The sequence below is a fragment of the Zootoca vivipara genome, chromosome 9, assembly GCF_965207765.1.
Source record: "Zootoca vivipara chromosome 9, rZooViv2.hap1.1, whole genome shotgun sequence".
NCBI classification, from domain to species: domain Eukaryota; kingdom Metazoa; phylum Chordata; class Lepidosauria; order Squamata; family Lacertidae; genus Zootoca; species Zootoca vivipara.
In genome coordinates this window covers 32,784,082-32,810,035 of record NC_142592.1, presented here as the reverse complement: position 1 = coordinate 32,810,035, position 25,954 = coordinate 32,784,082, and the positions used below count along the sequence as shown (strand labels likewise).

General features: G+C 42.7%; 1 protein-coding gene across 1 annotated transcript in view; it reads right to left on the bottom strand.

Moving 5' to 3' along the window:
* The window catches only part of TMTC2 (transmembrane O-mannosyltransferase targeting cadherins 2), a 184,278-nt gene extending 178,377 nt beyond the window's left edge, over positions 1 to 5,901 (bottom strand). Inside the window, exon 1 of the mRNA XM_035126826.3 lies at positions 5,295 to 5,901. Coding sequence (XP_034982717.3) covers positions 5,295 to 5,377 — 83 coding nt within the window. The 5' untranslated portion in view covers positions 5,378 to 5,901. The remainder of the gene's footprint in view (positions 1 to 5,294) is intronic.
* Between the last annotated feature and the right edge of the window lie 20,053 nt (positions 5,902 to 25,954).

The window sequence follows — 25,954 nt, the reverse complement described above, 5'->3', positions numbered from 1 at the left end:
TGTGATAACAGCAATATATACCTTTTCATGCGAGTCACCTTGAAGCTGCTTCAATTAGCACTACAAAAATAATGTTTAGCTGGTCTCTTCTAACCGATGAATTAGTTGACTAAATTTAAATGTATCTACATCTCACCTAAACCTCAGTGTGTCTTCTGATGAAACAGGATAAAATGAAATAATTTATACCCTAGTAAAACAAACACTGTTAAAAGAAATATTTTTCTTTCTTCAAACTCCACTACAGATTAAAATTTGGTCCCAACTGAATACTAACTTAACTGGCCAATTTATAAAGCCAATAAATCACTTGAGCAACTTAAAAATAGCATCTGATACATATTTGCCTGCAGAGAAGTGCTTTCACACATTTCAAAAGGCAGCAAAATAGAAAAACAATGCCTCATACTTTTCTCTCTCTCTCTTTCTTTTCCTAACTTGTTAAAAGGAAAATACAAGCATTTCTTTAAAAGTGGGGAGCATGCATGAGATCCCTTTGAAAGATTACAGAAGCAGTGAAAAAATGGCACACCATCCCTGGGAACCTGTGAAAGCACTCAGAAATGGTGTAAGTGAAGTTGTAGAATGAAAAATCAATGCCCATGATTGTAGAAAGTTTCAAAGGCATTAGTTTTGTAAGAAAAGTTTCTCATGCAAGGTTAAACGGTAACATAAGGCTTTCCTTAGTGTGTGCAACTTGTTGAGCATTTGAGTGTATACTGCAATCCAGGACTTCAAGGGATTTGCATGGGCGTTTTTAGATTATCACTGCAATTATGTAGGATTGCCAGTATCCTAAGACACCAAATCTTACACACCAACAATCACTTTCCCTCTTTATACAAATCACCCCTATATCTCAACTTAAATAATGACCTGCAAACATGCCAAACACTATTTCAAATTTTAAAAAAGTTTTCAAAGTATGGTCGTTCAACTGATGCAGTAGGCATCTTTAACAACCATGATGAACACAAAATTCTAAGAGAATGTACACTAAATTTTCCCTTGCCATTTTGCTTCCAAGTGGGAACAAACTCACCCCTTGCCAGACCTCACTTTCCCTTTCTCCCATATATCAAGCCTTTGAAAATACTGCCACATTTCCCCCCTCTCTGTATTTAATATGTCACAATATCTTTGGTCACTCCTTTAATCTTTGCAGACGACTCAGAATATGTGGAATTTTAGAACTACAGAAGGCAGCATGGGGAGCGGGGCACTTGCTATGAAATGATTACTAAACCCCACATGCATTTTTCAGGAACTGGGAGAGGTGCTTTTCTCTCTATCATATCTTTGAATTGGCAATCCTTGGTTTCATGTTTCAGCAGCTGGACCAGTCATGTGGATACCAGCAAGTATTTATTTTCCCCTCTTGCCATGCCTTCATCCACTCTTCCCACATACATTGTGTATGTCAGATCTTTTCAAACTCCTCTTTAAACTCAATAATGAGTTGACTTCGTTTTCCTTAAAATGAGATTTGGCCTCAGAATAAATGATTGTTTTGAGACGGTAAGTAACTTCATTCCAGGCGAGTAATGCACATTGTTTTCCATTACTTTTTATCATTAAGAAATTGATCTTGCTGTAAAGAAGGTTTTATGACACCATTTAATCTTTGCCAACCTACTAAAACACAAAATGCAATTACAGACACCTTTTATATAGCAATCTTGGTCACTGTATCAAGAAAAACAGTCTAAATCAATGTCACATCTGATAGAACAGAAAACCTGAAGGATTTGGCACTGCTCTTACAAGTGATCATCAGCTTCAAAGTTTATATGCACAATTTTGATTCAATTTAACTTGGATGTATGATCCATATCCCACCTGGAAGGCAGTATCCCACAGCTTCTACTCAGTTCACATTTCATCAAGTTAGATTCTAAGAAAGCTCCTGATGGTCCACACAACCCTGTGATTGTAGTTAAAATATTTTAGGTCTGGGGGATTTGCAGTGGTGAACTAGAAAAGCATTTGCTAGTTTGCAGTTTTCAACTCTCCTTCCTTCCCAATGCTGTAATTAACTGACCTACTCTACAGCATAATCAATAATTTCAGTTCACAGATGCCAATGAATTTCTAAATCCAAGAGGTGTTTATGTCTTTAGCTTTTAGACAAATTAAACAAACCTGCAGTTTAAATGTCATTTATCCAACGCAAGATTAATGCTAAACTGGTACTGTTGGGATTAACATAAAGAAAGAAAAAAAAGAGAGATTGGCCTGCAATTAAATTACCACTAACATTCTGTAAGAGCAATCATGTAAAAATCAACAAAGAGCTTGACCTCTACATCCATGATGTTCAGCAATACTTCAATCTGCAATACAATATTAGGAGATTTAAACCGGCAAAGAGCACTAAATTCCCAATCAGTGTCCTCAAGCAACCTTGATAATGCAGCCCCTAGATAGAGTAATGCAGAAGGCAGGGCTGCAAAAAAATATCCACATTCTTAGGTTCCATCATCACATATTTAGGCAAGCCAACAACCAGGTGCATAGGGTTTTTCCAACTCCGACGATGTATGTTTACTTATGGCCATACTACTGTAATCCTCCATACATCCTCCAACTACTGTAATACTGCATATTAATACCTGTAAATTTCTGCCAGTATTGGCAGAGTTATATCAGGTCTTATTTGAAAAGCTTTTATGCTGCTTTTCCATAAAACTGCACAAAGCAGCGTATAATCATTAAACAACTTTATACACCCATTAAAAGACCACTAACACACTAGAATGCAGTTAATGGTTTTCTTAAATACTTGGAAATAGAAAAGATCGTGATCTGTAAAACTGGGAAATCCTTTAGGGTTAAGTTGCTGAACTGCTATTCTGCAATGGCTAAGAAAGAAACACACAAATTGCATTCAATTTTTGTAGAAGGAAAAAGAGCAAATTGTGCCTTTATCCTACTAGTAACTCCCAAACTGTGACAGGTGCCACAGTGCCCTGCAAAGCAGACCAAAATTCAGGATTAAGCAAATTAATTGACTTTACAACCAGTTTATGTCCCAATGCAAATGATCCTTCAAAGCTAGAGTAGATCATTTCCCTTACTACTTGCCTGAAAGTTTGAGGCATGTTTTCTGGCAACAGTTATGCTGCTCTAGCTCTTATGTCTGTGTTTATGCATCATCTCTGAACACACACACACACACACACACACACACACACACACACAACTGAATAATATATTTGTAGTCACAGTAGAACTCTGTTGACAACAGTGTAACAGAATGAATATATGAAGGCAGAACTATCAATATACCATTTGTAAGATCCACTTAGTTTGGACTTTTCCGGCACTGTGGTGCTTGATTACTCCCATATATGAGAATTCAAGGGGCATCCCCTCAATACAAAGGCACTCTGCTGAAAGGCAGTTCACCCTAACCCAGGGGATCTATTCAGTTTCCAAACAGAGAGGGACTGATGAAAAGCTGTCAAAGTAAATCTATGCTCACTTTTTGGATGGTTTAACGTCAATGGAGCATGCAAACACCCCAAGATGGCTCATAAATTCAGCCAGGCGTGCTGCTCTCCCTAATATATTTTAATTATGCATCTGTTTTAATTGTAATCAGAGTAAGTCACCGGAAAAGGCGCAAATTGGAATTTTCTCTCATTGCTAATACAGCTTCTCAGCAGTGCCTAAGCACTTGTCCATTTTAAGGGGAGGGAGAAGCACCCAGAACAACTGTGACATTTTCTAGAACTCGACGCAGTTTTCTTCAACCACACGGTTCACTTCTCATTAGCTGCCCAAACTCAAAAGAGCCAAATTCAAGTCCGGGGGGGGGGGGGGACTTCATCTTTGCTAATTAGCATAAAGGAATGTTGAACATACAGTCTGGGGAGCAGAACAGAAGAGCTTTCAGGAAGAAACGCTGCTCAGCAGATCTTCAGAGGGCAAATGCGCACACGAACACAAACATGCAAACACAGCCACACTGATGATTTTCAAGTAAGCACTGCCCCTGTGAGCAAAGTTAAAGCAGAGGTTCCTATTCCAAGACTCAGTTTCAGGCAGGGATCAATGCACTTTAGCTCCAGAACACGCATTTTCAATGACAGTGCAGCTACCTTCCCCTTCACTACTCATTAACTACAAATAAATTTGGGCACATCGGTGGGCTTTAAAGAGAAGGGGTTCCTATTTAGAAAGCCTAATTTCCATTCAGGCAGCAGCTTGGACACTTCTCCCTTTAAAAAGTCAGAGCATCCCTGTCCCTTTAATACACTTACAAGCGCAAGGGAGTTTAAGTGTCAAATGCTCCAGAAACAAGAGCATCAAGAGAAACAAGTTGAATCCACCCCCCTCAAAAAGCAATCGCTTTGTGGATGAAAGGGGGAAAGGGTTTGTTTCTAACCCAAACTTAACACCATTTAATGATCCAATTGATTGCAGGGCAAGGGCAGATGGAGAATGTTTTCCTTTTTGAAAACCACACGTGTGTGTATGGAATTATTCGCCAAAGAACAAAGATTTCCCTTCACCCAAACTTCCAAAAAGTGACGAGAAAGGGTGATCTTGGCAAAGGCATAATGAGAGAAAGAATTAAGAGATTTAGGATGGAAGGAGTTTGCCTGCACTCCTCGCCTGCTCAGCTGTACCAGGGGAACTATGTTCCCCGACCCCTTCCAGCAAACTAACTTGACAGCCAGTCCTGCAAACTGCGTCTCTCCACTAGGGTGGGCAGATGTTAGATCGGGATCTTCTGGCATATCGTTGCTAACCAGGAGTGGAACGGATTGCAAGTTCAGCTCAGGTACCGGGAACAAATCCGTAGCCGGAGAATGTCCTCAAAGGCACCCAAGCTAACTAACTGCGTGCCTTTGTTGTTGTTGTTGCACCTGCCTCTGATTGGTAGATTCAAGCGCAAAGCGAAGTCGATCAGGGAAGCTCTGAACTCTCTTCCCACCCCTGCGGAGCTGAAATTACCCAGGGGGAAGGCAGGCGCGCGAGAGAAATACAGAGAGAATGCGCAAAGGAAGAAAAGGTGCGATGAAATCCGTCAAGCGTTAAACCGGGGAGAGATAATCGGATTAACCCTTCCTCCGCAGGTGAGAGCGCGGATTAAAGGAGGAGGCGGCAGACCAGGCAAGGAAAGTGAGGACACCAAGTTGCGTGTTATGTTTTCGCAGCCTCGCGCAAAACCCAACGGGGGAAGAAAGCGCGCTCCCTTTGGCGCTGCCGGCGAGCGCAACCGAGCCGGACGCACCCCGCGAGCAGGCAGCCCCGAGTCCGCCTCTTCTTCCTCCGCCACCACCTACCTGTCATCGTAGCAGAAATCCGCGCCGAGGGTGTTGAGATAGAGGGCGAGCCCCAGGGCGCTGCTCACCAACTCCGCGATCATCTCTCCTCTGCCGCCGCCGCCGCCCTCCGTCTTCTCCCTCTTCGCCGCCGCCGCCTCCCGCCAGCCGCGCAAAGCATCCGCCGCGCGCGCTTCCCCTGACGCCCGCTGCTCCGCCGCCTCGCTCCACTTTCGCCGCCGCCGCCGAGTGCGCCGCTCGGTCCGCTCAGCGAGCGCCCGGCATCCCCCGCTTCCTCTCGCTCGCTCGCCCAGCCAGCCAGTCAGTCAGCGCCGCCGCCGCCTCGCCGCTTTTATTGTTCCATGCCGCTCGCTCGCTCCCCCTTTTTACCCCATGACTGGTCGGGGCTGGGCAACCGCCGGAGAGCAAAGCTGGCCGCTCCGCCCCTGCGCACGCCGCGGGAAACAGAGAAAGAGAGCGCGCTGCCTGCTCGCCCGCCCGGCTCCGCTCTTCTTCCCCGGCTCCTCCGCGCGCCTCGCCGCCCTGAGGCCCCTTCGCGGCTCAACTGGAAGCGCCGCTGCCGAGGCTCTGAGAGCGCCCGCGTGGGGCTTTGCGAGGCTCCCATCGCGCTTGCGTGCCGCCCCGCCCTCCTCGCGCTCGGCCCGCCTCCGCCCCCGCCCCTCGGCCTCCCCCGGACCGCTTCCCTCACCCCCACCCCGCTCGCGCTCCGTGCCCCGCCCACTCCCTCCCCACCTCCTTTTCTTTTCTGTTAGTTTCACGCTGGAAGCGGCGGGAGGCAAATACTGTAGGTTGCTTCCAAAGGGGAGCCCAGTGCTGGGTTGAGGGTGTAGAGGAGGGGCGAGGGGCTGGCTGGCTGCGTCTGCGACTGGCACAGGCTCCCGACCTCTCCCCGCTAGTTCCGGAGCAAGCCAGGTGGAAACTCGTCTCGCCATAACGAGGAAGGATGCTGCTGAGGCATCCTGTGGGGGTGGCATTGTTCTGCACTGGCTGCTTTGTCGCACCTCTCTGGCCGGGTTGTGTTTCTTAAAAGTGTCCTGAAGTCCAAGCTGAGTTGGATGCAGAAGTGGGGAAATACCTCCCAGACAATTTTTCTTTTAAAAAGCCACAACGATTCATTTTTTAATTATTGAAAAGATTCTATACTGTATTGTTGTTGTTTTTTTGCTTTCTTTTAAACTTTGCCAACCGTCCATTTATTCGAGTTGGGTCTTTCTGAGAAAGGCATCTGAAATCCTTTACTATAGTTATCACCATCATCGTTACCCTTTATTAATTTATGTGCTGCTTAGTGCTAAATAGGCTTCTAAGTGGATTGCAGATATATAAACCAATCAGAGTAGCATTACAATATAACCATCTGTAATTAAAACAAGCAATAAAACAATCGCATTCATTGCAGCATGACAATAATGCTGTAATGTCAATAGGATAATTTATTATGCCAATGCAATCCGTGTTGTCAATAGCGGGGGAGGGGCATAAAACAAGACAAACTTTTTTTAAAAGAAAGCACTGTAAAACAAAAATGCAGACTAAATGCAAATGCAACCTCTGGACAAACAGGAACATTTTAACCTAGACCCTGAGTCTGTTTGTTTGTGTCTAGAATGAAAACTACATTGACATACATGATTGGGGGTTTCCAGAGGGTGTGAAAACAACATATTAGTCCTTTTACCAGTGTCAAGTTATTGTGCTGCTAATATTTTAAAGAGCTTGATCTCCCCAAAGAAGCCACAATGTGGGAAGTGTCCTTCCGGCAGGTATACAAATATAAAAAATAAAAATGATACAATAATAATGCCTGCCCCCTGCCTTTCCTCCATGTTTTATGCCAGCCATCTGCAATGAAAGTGTTTCTTCAAGTGGCACAGGAAGCGGTGCAGCAATTCGCAAGAGCACTACATGCCCAGCTGCAGGATGAGAAACCCTTTTGACTTTTAACAAATCTCTTTTCTCCACCATCAAACCCTCCTCCCATTATTATTTAACACAATCCTCTCCAGACAAGCCAGGCATTAAGCACATTTGGGCCTTTTCCCTGGCAGTGCTAAAGTGCTCTTGTGAAGCCTGTCTTTGAATGTCACCATTCCACCCCCTGCTGATCTCAGTTAGTTCCAATGGCTTCAATGTGTCATCACCAATCCTCGTAATTTCGGAACTGGGGGCGTGATGCATTATGTGTGAAATATTAAAGCACTGAGAGAGCCCTTAGCCAACCTTCAATGGAGTGTGCTGATTTCTAGGAAGCCACTGTGTGCTAAATCTATACAGCTTTCCACTTCAAGGATATTAATTTAGGTCGGCGTCATCTAGCTTTAGGTTTGAAGCTAAAGGAAACTTTTTCAGCCTAAGGGCCACATTTGCTTCTTGGCAACCTCTCAGGGACCACCTGCCAGTGGTAATCAGGGCTATGAGCCAATGTTTATGTACATACCTCACACTGTTCTCCAACCAAACAAGGAAGAAGAATAACCAGAGTTCAAGGATATGTTTTATCCAGGCAAAAAACTCAGAGGGTACAAAACAGGGCTGGAGAGGAATGTGGTCTGGAGAGAGGTATCACCCGGGAAGTGAGATGGGCTAGGAAGAGTTATGAGGGCCAGATAGAGACTTCTGAGGGCCATCCCTGTTTTACACCTTTTCCTCTCTGCTCTGCACAGCTAAAAAGAAGACCAGATTTCGCCCCCTCCACAAATCAACTATGAATATAATTTGTGTTTATTGACTGATTTCAAGCACATGCTCGTCCCTTTTCTGTAGAGTTTTCGAGGTGCTTCACAAGAGATAAAATTACAGCGGCAAAAAAACAACAACATAGAAATCAATTGCAATTACACGCAGCAAAGTTGCAAATGATGAAAATGAAAGCATTCTTTGTGCAAATCTTGTATTAGGATGGTTGGGATAACACGTCGCCTGTCTGAAGACACGCAAGACTTTTAGCGACACTAGTAGGTCGCTCCCACTCCCTTTGATTCTGGTGTTCATTCGACTGAACTTTGGCTCGTGTTTGTGCTCACACAATGGCGTGACACAGCCAGCCACTGCTTTCTTTTGCACTCCTTACCCTCACTATGTAATTTGTTCCTTTAAAATGTCTGCACCTATAAATTCAGTGTGTGTGTGTGTGTGTGTGTGTGTGTCCATGTATCAGACAACATGCAATCTGGCTAACGTAGATTTATGCCACAATCTAGGTGTTAGTTTTGAAAGTGCCGCAAGATTCTGTTGTTTTGGATGGAATGGATTGACGCAGCTACCTCCCTGGAATTTGCAGCTCCACTAATGAATCATTTACCATAGTCAGGTGTCCAAACCTTATTTTTGAAAACATAGTCATAACTTCTAAGCAACAACAACAGGAGGAAGCATCATCTAGTTATACTCCAGCTATAAATTAGATTTTGCCATTAAACAACAAGGAACCTGGTACCCCCCCCCAAAAAAAAATGTTTTAGAGGGCAAACCTCCATATTGATCTGCTTTACATGCATACATTAGTTGTAACATTGGTGCAGCCCTCAAGATGCTATTGGGCTCCAATTCCAACCAATCCCAACAAACGTGACCAATGATCAGGATGAGGAGACTAGCAGCCCACAGGTTCCCAGCTATTTCAGCTATTTAAATTCATCAAAGAAAATATCCAGCTGCCTTCGCCAACCTGGTACCCCCCAGATGCTTTGGGCTATAACTCCCATCAGCTACAACCAGCATAGCCAACAGTCGGAGATAATGGGAACTGTAGTTCAGCAACATTTGAAGAGCCTTTCACATTTTGGCTGGCTTAACCCAGTATGAACATTTTGTGTCATACCACCAACCCCACACCAAGTTTCTCCTCTGTGCTAATAATAACATTGACTTTGTCATTAACTTGGCATTAAGACAAGGATTTCACTTCAGTCAATAGTTTCTGAGAAATGGCAATGTATGAAAGTATAAAGCAGGGTTCAACACAGCTGAATTTCTGTCGGGTTTTTAATCTGCAGAACGTAGGTGAAATAGGTCTGCTTCACCTGCTGTTCCAGAGTTTCTCTGACCAACAGAGGAAATAATTCCATATGACAGAGAGAACAAATATATATTCAAGAGAGTAAAGGCTTGAGAAAATGTGCCCCTTTTTTCATTTAGCTTGTTAAAATAGATGAATGGCATGCTATGTGCTAAATTGTGAAATACTTTAGCAGATCTTCCAAAGATTGCAAGTTCCTCAGTAGGCTGAGTGTTTGACATGTTCGATAATTACCAAGTATAAGGAGAGGTAATTTAGGAGTTCACGTATATCACCAAGTAGTCATTTTCAAAATAACTTTTCATTCTATGAAATGAACATTGTCACAGTCTCTCAGAGGAAGGGGAGAGTGGGAGGGTTGTAACAACACATACTAATAACAGTAATTGTGGAGATGAGATGAGCCACATAACCTGAAAGCTATTCAAGAGGTGCTGAAATTGTGTCTAATTTGCTATTTCAAAGGCGCATCTGCATGTGGTGTTGTGAAAGTCCCTATTCATTGGACAAACAGATGCAGCATATAGGAGCAAAATATCCATTCACCTAATAAAATACACAACGCCGTGTTTGGAGGATAACAGTTGTGGTACCACAGTAGCAGCAGTGCTGTCAGGGGAGGACTTTTTGGGGGGGGGGGGTGGGAGTCCAGTGTCCCACTCAGCTGAAAGGGTTCCCAAATGAAGCAACATTGTCTTATCACTTTTTCAAGTAACTGAAGTATTGCACATTGCCATCTAAAGAGGGTGTCTCCCATAAGACAGAGTCCAGAGTCTAAAATGACTACTGTACAGTTCAAACAACTTATCATACAGGCATGCCCAAAGTCCATTTCCGGGATGCCAGTCAGTTTAATCTGGCCCCTGTGGCAGTTTATTTCCTGGGGTAAAGGTAAAGGGCCCCTGACCATCAGGTCCAGTCGTGTCTGACTCTGGGATTGCGGCGCTCATCTCGCTCTATAGGCCAAGGGAGCCAGCGTTTGTCTGCAGACAGCTTCCGGGTCATGTGGCCAGTATGACAAAGCTGCTTCTGGCAAACCAGAGCAGCGCACAGAAATGCCGTTTACCTTCCCGCCGGAGCGGTCCCTATTTATCTACTTGCACTTTGATGTGCTTTCGAACTGCTAGGTGGGCAGGAGCTGGGACCGAGCAACGGGAGCTCACCCTGTTGCAGGGATTCGAACCGCCGACCTTCTGATCAGCAAGCCCTAGACTCTGTGATTTAACCCACAGCGCCACCTGGGTCCCATTTTCCTGGGGTAAAATCCTGAAAAAAAAAACCTCAACAACTCCAACCCTAAAAAAAAAAGCTCAACAACTTCAATCCTAAAAAAAGGTCAGTCGCCCCTTTGGTTGGCCCCCGCAGCTCTTCACGTCATCAAATCTGTCCATCTTTGAAAAAAGTTTGGACACAACTGTTATAGTAGGACACTGTCAGTTTCATTAGCATGGGCAAAACTGCAGTGTCCTTCTGATAAGGATGGTGAACCCCTCCATGGAATAATGTCTTCTTCTTCTTTTCTTTTTTTTAAATATTAAAACACTTTTATTTAAATTCATTTTTTTACAAAACATTTAAAAAAACATAACACACACAAAAACCAAAACACACAAACAAAAACCCCAAACCCCAAAATACATAATAATTACAAATCATATTTAAATCATATATAAATCATAAATATAAATAATGGATATAACACACACAAAACATATATAGATATCCACATAAAAGGAATTACAAACAAAACCCCACTTCCACCCCCATTCACCAAAAGTGACTTCCAGTCTACCCTCTACTCTGGTCTGTATATATTTCTAAATCCAACGCATACTTTTCCCCTTAATTTTTCCTTCTTCCCTTTTTTGTGCCTTTTATAAGTCTGCTAAAAGGTTGGTTTTTTTCTACCTGCTTTTTCAAATATTGTTTAAACATAATCCAACTTCTTCTTTTAAACCTTTCACCCTCCCCGCTTTTATTGTCAGATTCTGATAATTCGTCAATTTAACAACCCATTCCTCTTTATTTGGTATCCTATCACTCTTCCCATTCTTTGCGATGAGTAGTCTGCTGGCCACTGTCGCATGCATCATCATCACTCTATCTTTTATTTCTTCATTTAATAATCCTAATAGAAATATTTCCGGTTCTTTCTTAAAGGAATATTTTAATATCTTCTTCAATTCACTCTATATATATCATCCCAATTTTTTTTTCTTACATTGCCACCAAATATGCAAATAGGAATAATGTCTTCTGTCAGGTGCAGCTGAGCTTGCTTTAGGAACCCTGTGGATAGACATTGCTTTCCTGAGCAGCCATCGCGGCTGGTTAGAGGAAGAAATTATAGACAGTTGAAGCTGCAGCGTTCAAGCCACACCGTATCATCCTGCTGACCTGAGCCGGCAAACCAGGTGACACCAGGTGGCCAATGTGGTGCTACTGGCTGATATAAACATCCCAAATCTGCTGCCTCCTTTCAGCCTGGACAGCTTGCTGGCAATGATGCCACCGGGTTCTTCCTCTCTGCCACCCAAATGGCAACTTGCTTACTTTACTTCAAGTCTAAGACTTGACAAAGCAGCTTCGTATCACCTATCATATACTACCCTATGCCTTTCTAGAAAGTGTGCCAACTTCATAAGGTTGTCCAAAGAATAAATCCTCAGCAAACTGAATATAAGAACTTCTAAGGAATAAGAGGGAAATGTGCTAATACGCTTTGGAAGCAGTAATGTAGAAGAATGTGCTTTGGAAGCATACTTCATATTTAACACCTAAATATAGAAGGTTAAGGGGTGATATGATAGCCATGTTCAAATATATAAAAGGATGTCATATAGAGGAGGGTGAAAGGTTGTTTTCTGCTGCTCCAGAGAAGTGGACACGGAGCAATGGATTCAAACTTCAAGAAAGAAGATTCCACCTAAACATTAGGAAGAACTTCCTGACAGTAAGAGCTGTGACAGTGGAATTTGCTGCCAAGAAGTGGAGTCTCCTTCTTTTGAGGTCTTTAAGCAGAGGCTTGACAGCCATATGTCAAGAATGCTTTGATGGTGTTTCCTGCTTGGCAGGGGGTTGGACTGGATGACCCTTGTGGTCTCTTCCAACTCTATGATTCTATGAAATAATAGAAGGAACTTGGAGAAGAGCATGAAAATGCCATTGCTGTTGTCAATCCACAACATACATGAATATTGCAATGAGCTGTGTATAATGTTACGGAGTTCAATATATTCTCCATTGTAATATGCTTAAGTGCAAGTATTAGGAAGAGACTTTTAAAACAAAGTATAACTAGCACCCTAATGCTTAGCTCATTGCTTGGGTTCGTAGTGGAATAGCTCAGTCAGTAGAGCATGAAACTCAATCTCAGGGTCGTAGGTTTGAGCCCCACTTTGGGCAAAAGATTCCTGCATTGCTGGGGGTTGAACTAGATGACCTTCACGGTCCTTTCCAACTCGTAGATTCTACATTTCTATGAAACAAGTGTCTAAAATCAGTGGATCATGGGAACAAATAATGTGTTTGACAGCCACAACTGGCACCAAACTAAGGCTGCAATCCTGTGCACACTTCTCTAGATGTAAGCGCCACTGAACAGAATGGAACTTACTTCTGAGTAATCATGCATAAGGACTGCATTGCAGTCTTCATTATACAAGTGCAGCTATCCGAAAGAAAAAAAACATGTCTTCCTTGGTCCACGTTAACTAAACTTATATTTGAAAATGTGTTTCTCTTGTGAACTATTTGTTTATATGGCTCAAATTAAATCCAGTATTTATGAGCTGCATTTGGGTTTTAAAGCCACAATTTTACATGTTCACTCTTCTGAAATTTCATCAAACAATTCAAGAGATGCTAGAGATTTGCCTCTGGGACTTTATGCATTCAAAGCATGTGCTCAAGTATGCTTTGGTAGCTACTCCCAATGATGAGTTATAGATCTACAAGCTACCCATTTATTTAGAGGAAAATATCAGGTGAGAGAGGGGAGGGGGAAATCCATGTTTCATTCCTAGAGTCTCTTTTTAAACCACAAAGGGATTCACAGGAGCAGGGGTTGCTTAAAAGCAATAATTTGTGGACATCTTCAGAGGTTTAGCTGCTAGCCTCCTGCCACGGTGTCATATATGTAAAGATCCGTTTTGTCTCAAGGGAGATCACCATCACAGCATTCCTTCATTTCTGCATGATTTACTCTGAAATTGGAAACCATTGTATTCAAAGCAAATCCATTTCACAATAATAAAACCTATGCTGTCCCATTTGACTTCCTTGTTTCCCAGGGCCCCAAGCAGAAAATGGGTTGTGTAAGCCGTTATTTCCACAAGGAAAATACTTACAGTGAAAAAGAAGTTCAGAAAGAATCTCTGCAGAGCAATTAATGTAAAGTTTCGTTTCTAGGAAGGGCTAGCTCCTAATTTTGATCAGTCAGTGGAGCTAGAGCAGCAGTTCTCAAGGGGTATGGCATGCCACACTGGTGTGGCAGGAGAGGATGGCAATGTGCAGGATTCAAGGGCAATCAATTTAAACATTTCAGTATAGTATAGTATCGTATCGTATCTATTTCTTTTAGTGTACTGTTTTATATTTTCTGAATGCCCCATGATCCTATAATAAAGCACTTGTGTTCTATGCTATAAAATCAAGCACTGCTAGGAGTTGTTTATTTTTGTTTTCTGGTGCATTTCTTAACAACAACAAAAATCAGTGTGTCACGAGCCAATTTTCATTCTGAAAGCGTGGTCCAGAGGAAAAAGTTTGAGAGCCACTGATCTAGAGTATAGCAGCAGGACAGAAGCACCTAAGGAGAAAAAGAAAGGATGTGTTAAGGTGTAGGGATTTGTTTATTCTCCTGTGTGATGCCTGTAGGCCTTAATGTGGGAAACACCATAGCTCAGTGGTACAGCACACTCTTTGCACACACATATGGCCCCAGCAGGGCCGTCTTAAGCATATCTGGTGCTCTGGCGCCGTGGTGCGAAGATCCCTGCGCCACCCAGCCTTGCCGTAGGGCCGGCCCTGGGCCCCAGAAACAATCCCTGGCATCTCTAAATTTAAAAGGACTCAGTACTCATAGAGCAGAACTAGTAAATACCTCTGCCTTAAATCCTAGAATGCCATTGCCAGAATAGGTCAAATTTGGGGAACCCACCCAGATGCTATTAGACTCCAGCTCCCATCAACATAGGCAATATTCAGGGATGATGGGAGTTGTAGGGTCAACATCTGGTTGCCCACACCCGAAATAGACAATACTTAGCTAGATGGACCTGATATATAGGGCACCTTCAAAGGACTATGCTGATCTTTGAGATTCTAAACTACAGAGTGAGAACTAGCAAGATAAATGCAAATGGCAGCCCCAGATTCAACAGTTCTACCAAAATCCCATGGGAACTGATATTTGCTACATGCTCTAAACCACTAAGCCTCTTGGGTTTGCCAATCAGAAAGTTGGCAGTTCGAATCCCTGCGACGGGGGTGAGCTCCTGTTGCTCTGTCTGAGCTCCTGCTAATCTAGCAGTTCGAAAGCACGCCAGTGCAAGTAGATAAATAGGTACTGATGTGGTTTGAAGGAAAATGGCATTTCTGTGCACTCTGCACCAGAAGCAGTTTAGTCCTGCTGACCAAATGACCCGGAAAGCTGCCCGTGGACAAATGCCGGCTCCCTCAGCCTGAAGCGAGATGAGCGCCACAACCCCATAGTCACCTTTGACTGGACTTAACCATCCAGGGGTCCTTTATCTTTATCTTTTTTTGCATGCAGTTATACCCCCTCTAATTAAGTACAGCAGTATAAAGACAACCATGGGGGAAGCATCTGTCTGGAAAAGCCCTATAGTGCTATTATCCATAATCTCATGGCCAACAGACATGGGATTATCAGTAAAATAATGGAGTTTATCTTGGAAAATAGAGGTCACTTGTTTTGCATTCCTTCTTAACATCTGTAAGTGCTATTACAATCAGGCTATTTGTTTTCCATAATAAAGAAAGTTAAGGCGCATGCAAATGCTTCCAAAGACAAGCACACTTCTGGAATCCAAATCCTAACTATTTGATGTGTCTGTTAATAATCCCAAAGTAACGTCCCTACAAAATGAGCACAACATAATTGTTTGTGACACCATGAGTGGTAAAACCAATATAATTTTCTTTTGCTACGTGAAAATGTACTTGCTTCCTATTTTTTAGCTTTTCCAGTGAGACTGCTCAAACCTTGTTTTATGTCATGTTTATTACATTTGATGTAAATAACTTCAACCCACTCGCTCTTGATATTTTAATAGAAAAGGATATTATGAAAGGTAGCAGTCTGAGTGTAACCAATTGAGAAAGTGTGGATTGAAATCTGGATCTTGATTTAAGACTCAGTTTAGATATCAGTTTTCATTGGACCAGCTCATTATGCTTAAGTAGTGCATAGGAATCAAGGAAGAACCTTTACATGAAATAGGAGTTCCTGGGAGGTTTTGGATTTCTTAGGTTGAAATAATGGCTTGGTTTGAGTGGCTGCAACTGCCCTCTTTGATCACAACTGCAGGCAGAGAAGAGAGGAAGCAGTAGATGTATCTGGTATTTTTCTATGTCTCAAGTAGATTGGCAGGCTAGGGTGTGGCAAAGCCAAAATTAAAATAGTATGGTGGGTAGACTTGTTTTCTCCTTGTCTAAGTGACTTTCATATTGTGCCTCTGGAGATCAAGTCAGAAGTGGAAAAATCACATCCGTTTTCAAATTATATGTATGTGATGCAGTTTGTATGTGATCCCAATGCTCACAGTCAAGCTTCTAGCATACCTTCCTCTAGTATGCAACCTGAACATTTACTATTTACACCAACCATGCTCACCGGGACCACAGTTTTTTTTAGTAATCTTTTGAAGGCCTGTTGTGCTGGATATTTCAGGATCCCTACGTCTAGGAAGCGCAAGGTAAAATACATATCACAAGAAAGCAAATAATTGAGAAAGTAAGATGCTCTTAATTTTGTGTGTGTGTGTGTGTGTGTGTGTGTGTGTGTGTGTGTGTGTAAGAGCACAGTACGCAGCCTGAACGGCTTGTCCAATGCCCTTCTGATAAGAACAGCCAGATCAGAGCCAGCAGGCTAACTTACCAATTGGTGAAATGCAGAAAGAACCACCAGAAGGTTGCCAGAGAACTAGCAATGTGCCCCTGCAATGCCCATCACCAAGTTCCAAAGCTGGAGTTAAAATTGCATATTGCAACTTGTGTGAACAAAGTTTCTCCAGAGGTCTTGGAGGTCACTGCAAGCAGAGGCGATCCAAATAACAGAATCAAAGAGGTGACAGCCTGGCAGTGCCCCACTCCAGAAGAAGACTGGGATGCTGATGCTGAAGAATCTTCTGCTCCTGCTTTTGTTTTTGGCACCTACATTTCATCACCTTTGGGAAATGCTACTGCAAACGTCCTAAGCTACTCTGGCCAGGTTACCAGTGGTAAAAATATATATATAAATGCTCAAAATGTCATTGCAAGATCACCTAACCACAGGGATTCTCCAGAAGGAGCAACAGAAAACAAACTTTCTTTAAAACTCAACTTGTTAAAGAAATGCTTTTAAAATGTTTGAAAAGAATACTTTTCCAATAAAATTTCTGTAAAGGAAAAAAAGAATGCAAATAATTCACAGGTAATGAATGAAATAAGCATTAATCAGGTTGTGGTTGTTGTTGTTTAGTCGTTTAGTCATGTCCGACTCTTCGTGACCCCATGGACCAGAGCACGCCAGGCACTCCTGTCTAGCACTGCCTCCCGCAGTTTGGTCAAACTCATGTTCGTAGCTTCGAGAACACTGTCCAACCATCTCGTCCACTGTCGTCCCCTTCTCCTAGTGCCCTCAATCTTTCCCAACGTCAGGGTCTTTCCCAAGGATTCTTCTCTTCTCACGAGGTGGCCAAAGTATTGGAGCCTCAGCTTCATGATCTGTCCTTCCAGTGAGCACTCAGGGCTGATTTCCTTCAGAATGGATAGGTTTGATCAAACCTATCCATTAATCAGGTATTCCTGAGTAATTATCTATAGAGCTGAGATGGAGAACCTGTGTCGTCCTGTCCTGTCCCCGTCCCCCAGGCCATCTTTAGCAGATGCGGCACCGGGGTGCAGATATCTGCCCAGCGCCACCAAATTACCACGGATAGTGGGGGTGGGTGGGTAAAGCTGCACACTGCCAGCCATGGGAGGGGGTGCAACTCCCTCAATCCCCGCAGAGGCTTGGGAGGGAAGCTGCGCGCTCACCAGTCTGCAGGAAAGGGGAGGCCACTCGCTGGGGTGCCCCTGAGAGGCTGGCACCCTGGTGTGATGCACCACTAAGCCCTATGGGAAAGACGGCTTTGATTGGTGTTGAACTCCAACTTCCACCAGTTCACAGAAGGTAGAACCAATGGACAGGGGTTATGAGAGTTGTAGTCCGAGAATAGTATCTGGAAGACCACAGGTTCCCCAGCAGTGCCATTTATGGCAATACATGTCATTAACTATAAAGCAGGGGTTCACAGGCTGTGAACCACCAGTAGTTCCTGAGCTTTGTTCAGTGGGGTCCACCAAGTGTCTGTGGATTTGTGGTTGAAGATGTGAGGTGGCACATCTATTGCATTAAACATCCAAACAGATCACTGGCACCAAACATTAGCCAACTAAAGATACATGCATGAATGTTCAATCACACAGTTACTGCCATTGTACTATGCACATGTGCATGCAATTTATGCTTACAAGCCTAATGCTAGTGCAATAAATCGCAATTTAATTTTTTAAAACACTCTCAAGGCCAAACTGGATGATATACATATTAGTGTTATGCATTAATGAAAAGCAGCCTTGCAAGGTTTGAGCAAGGGGAGGAGATGCCTAATTCTTTCCCAAGCTTCCTTTTTTTTAACCCTTCGGGGGTAACTTTGTAACTTTTCCCCTTCAATTTGACAAACAAACAAACAAACAAAAACCAAATTGCTGGCAGTGAAAGGGTTAAGCACTCCTTACAGCCTCATCATTCCATATTTAAGAATATTTATTACAAATAATCTAAATTAAAACAACCCTCCCTCCCCAAAAGTCCTGCTTTTTATTTTTTTAAAAAAACCTAGTAATGTCTAGTTCAGTACCTCCACAAAGCAGAATATATTTGCCTGGGAATGGAATCAAATAAGATAATTTGAAATGAAGCTCTGCATGTCAAATGTCTACAGAGGTACAAGGAAATTGTAGCCTGTGGCCTGGATTTTCTGCAGGTGGGGAGGGAAGGAGGTTACATTCACAGTGTGTGTATCATATCCTGTCTTTCATCATTTCTTGGCAGATACATTGTCCAGTAAATGAAAAGGCTTTGGCAACAACCGAAATCTGTTTCTTGTCATCTCAATTCCCACTGAAAGTAGTGAGTTATCATGTTTTGTCCATCAGTCATATATTTTCACTGGAACTGGACTGGCAAAATTACCCGGGTGAGACAGATGTTAAAAGATGGCTTTGTTCCATAGTGAATTTGTATCCGGATTTGCACATTTTGCTACTTTCTTCCATCTCTTGAACGTTAGCCCAGGAGATGGAATATGGGGAAACCATGACATAATAGCTAATTTTCATAGCTGTACTTATCTCTTAAAAATATAATCTAAGCACAGTTTTCAAATAGCTCCCTGGACTCTCCACCCACCCACTAAAAACCTAATGAAGTGTTTGTAAATGGGAGCTCTACAGTCTATTTCCACTCAGTATGAAATTGTCATATTCCTTTACTTAATGGGCATGAAACAATGGTTTTGGTTGTGTGCAGCATCATATCATTTACACACAAGGCTGAGTTGTAAACCGACTGTGTCTTTTCACAGAATGGTTCATTGTTGAAAAACGGGGCTATTGTAGCACTGGGAACTCATGTCCAAAAGCAAATACGATGTGCAGGTCGAGCAGGTCGCGCGCCCTGGCGCTGAGGAGCGGAGATCACTCTGGTGCCCTCACCGGGCGCAGCATAGCTTCTTGTGCGGCTTTGCCACGCAGCGCCCTGCCTACCGGCCCGGCGCCACCAGGACTCTACCTAGAGCCGGCCCTGTGTAGTAGTCAGTTCTGGAATTTCAGTGGTTGGCTCTGGGGACCAAAGTAGCCATGAGACTGGGCAAAATTGGATGAACTGCAAATCCAGCTTTCTTGACAGGAAGGAACAGGGAGTGTTGTTGACTGTATGTATAGCTCCCATCATCCCTGAATAATAGCTGTGCTGGCTGGAATTGATGGAAGCTGGAGTCCAGCAACATCTGCAGGGCTACAGATTCCCTTCCCCTGCTGTAAACAGAATAGCTGAGGTAGAAGGGGTAGAGCTTGGGGCCACATAGCGCCCCACAGTGGATGCAACATAGATCCAGTAAGAAGAAAGACATGGGCCCATTTTCCCTTTCTCAGTACAGTACAGTTGTACCTTGGTTGCCGAACGTCTTGGAGCTCGTACGTTTCGGCTCCCGGGTGTTCCGGTTTTCAAACAGTTTTCGAAAAGCCGAACATCCGACGCGGCTTCCGCTTAGCTGCAGGACACTCTTTCAGTCAATCAGAAGCCACGCCTTGGTTTTCGAACAGTTCTGAGAGCATTCTGTTCAAGAACCAAGAACGTGTTCTGTTTGAGAACCAAGGTACGACTGTAAATGATTTGAACACCCAGAGAGACACTATCTATTTGTGGTCTGCTGATTTTCTATACTTTGGCCCCCCTAATTAACAGTTGCATTCCCCTATATCTTGCAATTATGGGATTTCCCCCACTGTTTCTGAACCTGGCATTTTTCCTGCTCTCTTCTCTTGGCAGTGCAAAGGACCATAATTTATCATTTATTAGATTAGTATAAGCTAAACAAGCTATACCTTAGGGCCCCTCTCTCTTGGGACCCCCCAAAAAATTAAAGGAAAAAAAACACCTGGATGTACATTTCCAAAATATAAGATAAAAAACAAATAAAATAAAACCTACATACAGCAACACTGTTTTGTGTTGTGTAGGCTCCTATGATGTTAGTAATGGGCCCCACCGGCTAGCCTGCTCCCTAAAATATCACTGGTTTGCTCATTTCTACATTTGCAAATGGCTTTAAATACCTATTAGGTCCATAAATTACCATATAACATATATTGAACACACAAAAACAGTGACAATTTGTTGTTGACAAAGGACAGCTGGATCACAACATAAAACTACAAAATGAGAATGCATAATGCATGATAAAACAAAAACAAACCAAGAAGGCACCCCCCCTCAACACATTTAAAAGGCCACAGGATGTTAATCAGCCCAAGGCCTGGTGTTACAGTTGTGGCTTTTTTTATATATTTAAACAAAGCTGACAGCTAGGTCTGCTTAATCATTCTCCTCCCCACCCACTCCCGCCCCTCGCTCAGTGTTGTGATATTCTTTGTGTGCCTCTGAGCAGTGCCAGCCCAGAGTACAAAAGCCATTTTGTATGAGCTACCCAGGTGAACACTTGTGGCATGAATGTGCTCGATTGTGCATGAACACCCAGTTTCCTATGAATAACAACAGCTTCTCAAACACTCATTCAGACAGGACTCTGGCACACAAAATATTTGATATATGGCAACAAAGATGATGATGATGGCAGAGCTATCAGAAACTGCAATCACTCTTTGGTTCAAATTAGAGCAATGCAGTGCACAAAAATGGCCCATCCCACCTGCAAATATTGTTTTGCCAACATGGTCCTCCAACATTTGCCCAGTTTTCGTAGGCAGCATTGCTTTGTAATTATTATTTCAAGAATGGAATGTCCTTTTTTAAAAAAAGCAGTTTGCGGGCATATTCTCTCAGAACCTAGGGAAACATTCTCATATTTTTTTTAATGAAGTGCAGTTTAAATGCAAACATTTGGAACAAAGTAGATGCAAAAATAAATGCTTCTCAGACAAAAAAACAAACGGTGCCACTAATCAAAGAGACATGCCTGTCTGGCTCACATTCATTTCACAGCAATTGCTTTCATTGAAGTTTTTTGTTTAATGGCAAGTTGTCGTAGAAGCTTAAAGAATTATCTGGAGTGGCTTTTGACCCGGCGATTTTCTGATCAATAGGCATATTGAGACACAGAAATATAGAAGGCGTATCTGACAACCCATCTAGTAGGAAAATTATAACTTGGAAGTCACAGAGGAATAAAAATTGGGAAGAACCATGCCAACAATGTTAAGTAACTGTTTTAGCCAGTGTGTTACCTTATGGGTTACATTACAGTTAATTGTAGCTTTAGTTTTGCTCTACTGTACACACAATCTGAGCTGAACCAATATATAGTTGAAGTGCTTCAGAACTTTGCTTCTCATGCAACCATTATGGTTAATTTAAGCAGGGTCACCTGAGAAGCTGGAGGCCTTTGTTAAGGGAAGAAATATCAAGATTCCATGCTTTGCAATGCAGTTATAGATCCTCTAATGTAGGGTGAAAGACATCAGGGGTCATGTTGGTTTCTATGTAGCACATTCTTTATGCCAATGTTAAGCAGTAACAGTAGTGGTAATGGCACCAGTCTTGTCTCCCCGGAATGAAGACTATTCCCACTTGCAGGAGTGGGGTACCAATGTGAATGGTCTACCCTCAGAGATTGATGAACTCTGATGGATTTGTGGAGACTGTGGAAGATTTCCTGGTGGACAGAGAAAGTGATCCTGTCAAGGCTCTTGTTTTTGTGGTATCTCATGTTTCATTTTACCTGCATAAATTGTCCACACTGCCTCAATTTTACATCAGCAGGAGGTTTATCAGTATCTGTATGCATAAATAAAATGAATACAAAGTATGAATTTTGGAGTGAAATCATTTGAACCATGAAAATTGTTGAATGAGGAGATGGTGCTGCCCTTTGCCAGGTACAGAATTATTACTATTTCTACATTTCTCTAGAGCAGTGTTTCCCAACCAGTGTGCCTCCAGATGTTTTGGGACTACAACTCCCATCATCCCTAGCTAGCAAGACCAGTGGTCAGGAATGATGGGAGTTGTAGTCCCAAAACATCTGGAGGCACACTGGTTGGGAAACACTGCTCTAGAGTCTATATTTTAAATCTGTCCTGGAGGTTATGTATGGGATTAAATTATCCTAATGCAAAGATTTAGGAGGCTTTAGAAAGATATCCACAGACTGTAGACTGTATCTTGTATGCTGCTCTTTCTAGGGCTGTCTAAAAGTGGACATGGCCCTCCAATTTATTCAGTTTTGCACTTTTATCTTGTTCTTAATCACCATTGATTTCTTGCTATAAACAGGAAAAAATCAATTTTCCATTATATTTGTTAATCAGTCATGGTTGAAGTTAAAGTGTACTTGGTATTCCAAGTAAAACAGTTAATAATTATTTAGCATTTGAAATGCTGGCGCTACACACTCACAGTGATGGACTACAGACAAGGCTTTTTGCACCTGATAATTACTGCAAACACATCCCAAAATAATGTGTCTCACTTTGATCTATCTTGAAAAGGATTAGAGTGTACCCCTTCCTTTCCATACATCAGTGCACACAGAAACCTAAACTGTAGAACTCTGTCATATAAGGAAGATAATGTGTCCAGCCTTACTAATTATCTGACCAGATATCAGCACAAGAGCCATTCTCCCCAAAGATCACAGCGCTTGCCCCTCTTATTTATGTGATTGATAATAATGATTCACATCGATACAAATGAGAATGGAACTAGAATATTGTCATATATTTGTGTAACTGTCTATGCTACCTATGATCTAGAAAACCTGACAGGTTAGTCCTAATGCTTTAAAGGTAAATGGTAAAAAGGTGAAGGACCCATAGACAGTTACCTTTACCTTAATGCTTTTAAAACTCCCCTATACTATAGCTTCTAGAAGGACGAGATGAGTAGGTATAGATCTAATTAGGTAAAAGAGATATCTTCTGTGCAGAAGCCCATACTTCTGCCTCTACATATTTGAGTAAGTCAGTCTCAATGGTATAAGGTAAAGGTAAAAGACCGCTGGACGGTTAAGTCCAGTCAAAGGTGACTATGAGGTTGTGGCGCTCATCTCGCTTCAGGCTGAGAGAACTGGTGTTTGTCCACAGACAGCTTTCTGGGTCATGTGGCTAGCATGACTAAACCACTTCTGGCACAACGGGACACCGTGACGGAAGCCAGAGCGCATGGAAACATTGTTTACCTTCCTGCCACAGCGGTACCTATTTATCTACTTGCGCTTGCATGCTTTTGAACTGCTAGGTTGGCAGGAGCTGGGACAGAGCAACAGGCGCTCACCCCATCACAGGGATTTGAACCGCCGACCTTCCAAATGGCAAGCCCAAGAGGCTCAGTGGTATAGACCACAGCGCCACCCGCGTCCCTCCCAATGGTATACTCCCAGCTAAGTGGGTATAGAATTGCAGGCTAAATGGCTAGGTTTTTGTTTTTATTCTTTGTATATATCTGATCTTGAAAAAATGAGGTTTGCAGTGCATCTATAGATATATATTTACTCATTGTTTTTGGTAGGATTTATACTCCCAGGTGGGCTTAAGGTTGTAGTCACAGTCTTTTGTCCCCAGTGTGTTGTTAATGACTTCACCATTGCAAGAAGAGTAGAAAGCCACTGATCTTCAAAGACGTGGAACAAATCTGCCACAAGATCTTGGGTGGGGGAAGGAAGATAGTCACAAGGTTAACGAAAGATGATAATCTAGCAGTTTTGCCCGTGACGTAAATCACAGCAAAAGCAGTGCAGAAAGTTAACATAACTTTTCACTGCATAAAAGGTTAATATAGCAAAACAGCAGCTCCACATCCCCATGAGAAGCAAAAGAATGTGATTGCCCCATTAATCACACTTTTACACTTCATCACATTCCAGTATAAAATATTGATCGATGGCACTCTCAATCACTCATGCTCCATGGTGCTAGTCAAGGGACCATACAAATCTCTCGTAGACTAAATGACCTCCATGCTCTCACTCAGTGCTAGAAGTAACCCCTCTAAGTCATTGTCGAAGTGCACATTCTCAGGGCAACGCGAAGACAGTTTTAGTGCTGCTGTGCCTGTTGTGTACACAGAGACAATCAGAGGCCTGGAATGTCAATCTGTCACATGTCACAAGGAGGACATCTATTATGCATATTTTCAGAAGTCTTGAAGGGAATGTTATGGCAAGGAGAAACCAGCTTTTTCATCGCTCTTCATTCCGATTCAAAGACAGAAAACCAGCATCTCAACCTAACATAGGAATGTTTGGACAAAAAAGAGAAAGTCACCCATTCCAAAATAGCCTGGCTATTCTAGGAATTTGAACCCTTGTTTATACAGTGGTACCTCTACTTACGAATAACTCTACTTACGAATGTTTCTACTTACGAATGGAGCTCCATCCGCCATCTTGGATGTGGTTTAGATAGGGTTGCTTCTACTTACAATTTTTTTCTCCCAATGCATTCCTATGGGATTCGACTTACAATTTTTTTCGACTTACAAATGTGCGTCTGGAACGCATTAAATTTGTATTTCAATACTTGCTGGATTAGAAGGGTCTCAACATACAGTCTATTCTTCACCTCCCAAACTCATAACAATATCCTTCAAGCAGAAATCTTACACATGATCATTTGCTTATGCATTTTGAAAAATAATAAAAAGGTGCTGGTGCATATCATGCGAAAAAAGCACCAGTGTCTCCTGATATAAACTGGGCATCTCTCTTTTACATTTGGAAAAAGACAGACCCATGGGCTCTGAGCAAGTCGGGAGTGGTGGGTGTGATCCAGGAAGAAGGAAGTAGAAACAACAGGTGCAAGAAACTGATGGAATGATTCAAGATACGCATCATCCTTAATGGGACCTACTTCTTTAGCAACAGGCACACTTAGGCCTTGTTTTCATGACTTGGTGAAACCAAATAATGTTCAGGCTCTGTGGACCTGGATTAATTTTAGCTGGAGAATACAGCTTGGAAACAGATTCATTTTACCAAATCAAGATGATTTTGTTATGGGCTATCCCATATGGGGAAAAGAGGGGGAGGGAGAGAAATGCTTTAGAGTTTGGGGTGGGGGAGAGAGAAGCTATAAAACCTGACAAGGAAATAAGAGGGGGAGATTTCCCCTTATTGTTCCTCAAGCTCTGTCAATAAAGCATTTCAGAGGGAGGCAAAACAGCATTCTCAGCAGCAGGGTGGATTCAAAGGCCAAGAGAGCAGATGTTCTGTCCTGAACCATGAAAACTCACAAGCTATTGTTTTTCATTTTCTCCCGATGTAACCTCATCCCCTTTGCTCCATCCTGTGAAAGCACTCCTATACTCTTTCTTGGCTCTGCCACCACACTTGGCAATGCCACTACCAGGATGGGTCAGGTGCCCTTCGTGGGCCATCTGGTAGCTTGCAGATGGTCTCTGCCCAGAGGGCTGCTGGAGAAGGAGAGAGAACAGTCTGCAGCAGGTTGCAATCCAGAGCATGTCTCAGCATGGGACTAGATAGGAAAGCAGAATGCAAGTGGAGACTTTTGAATATTTCTAGGGATGGAATTTCTGATTTCAGGGACGCAGAGATTTCACTGGGAGGAGCAGCAGGATTTAAAGGCCTGTTCTTAGGTATATTCAACACCAAAATGCAAAATAACAGTGTGTTTC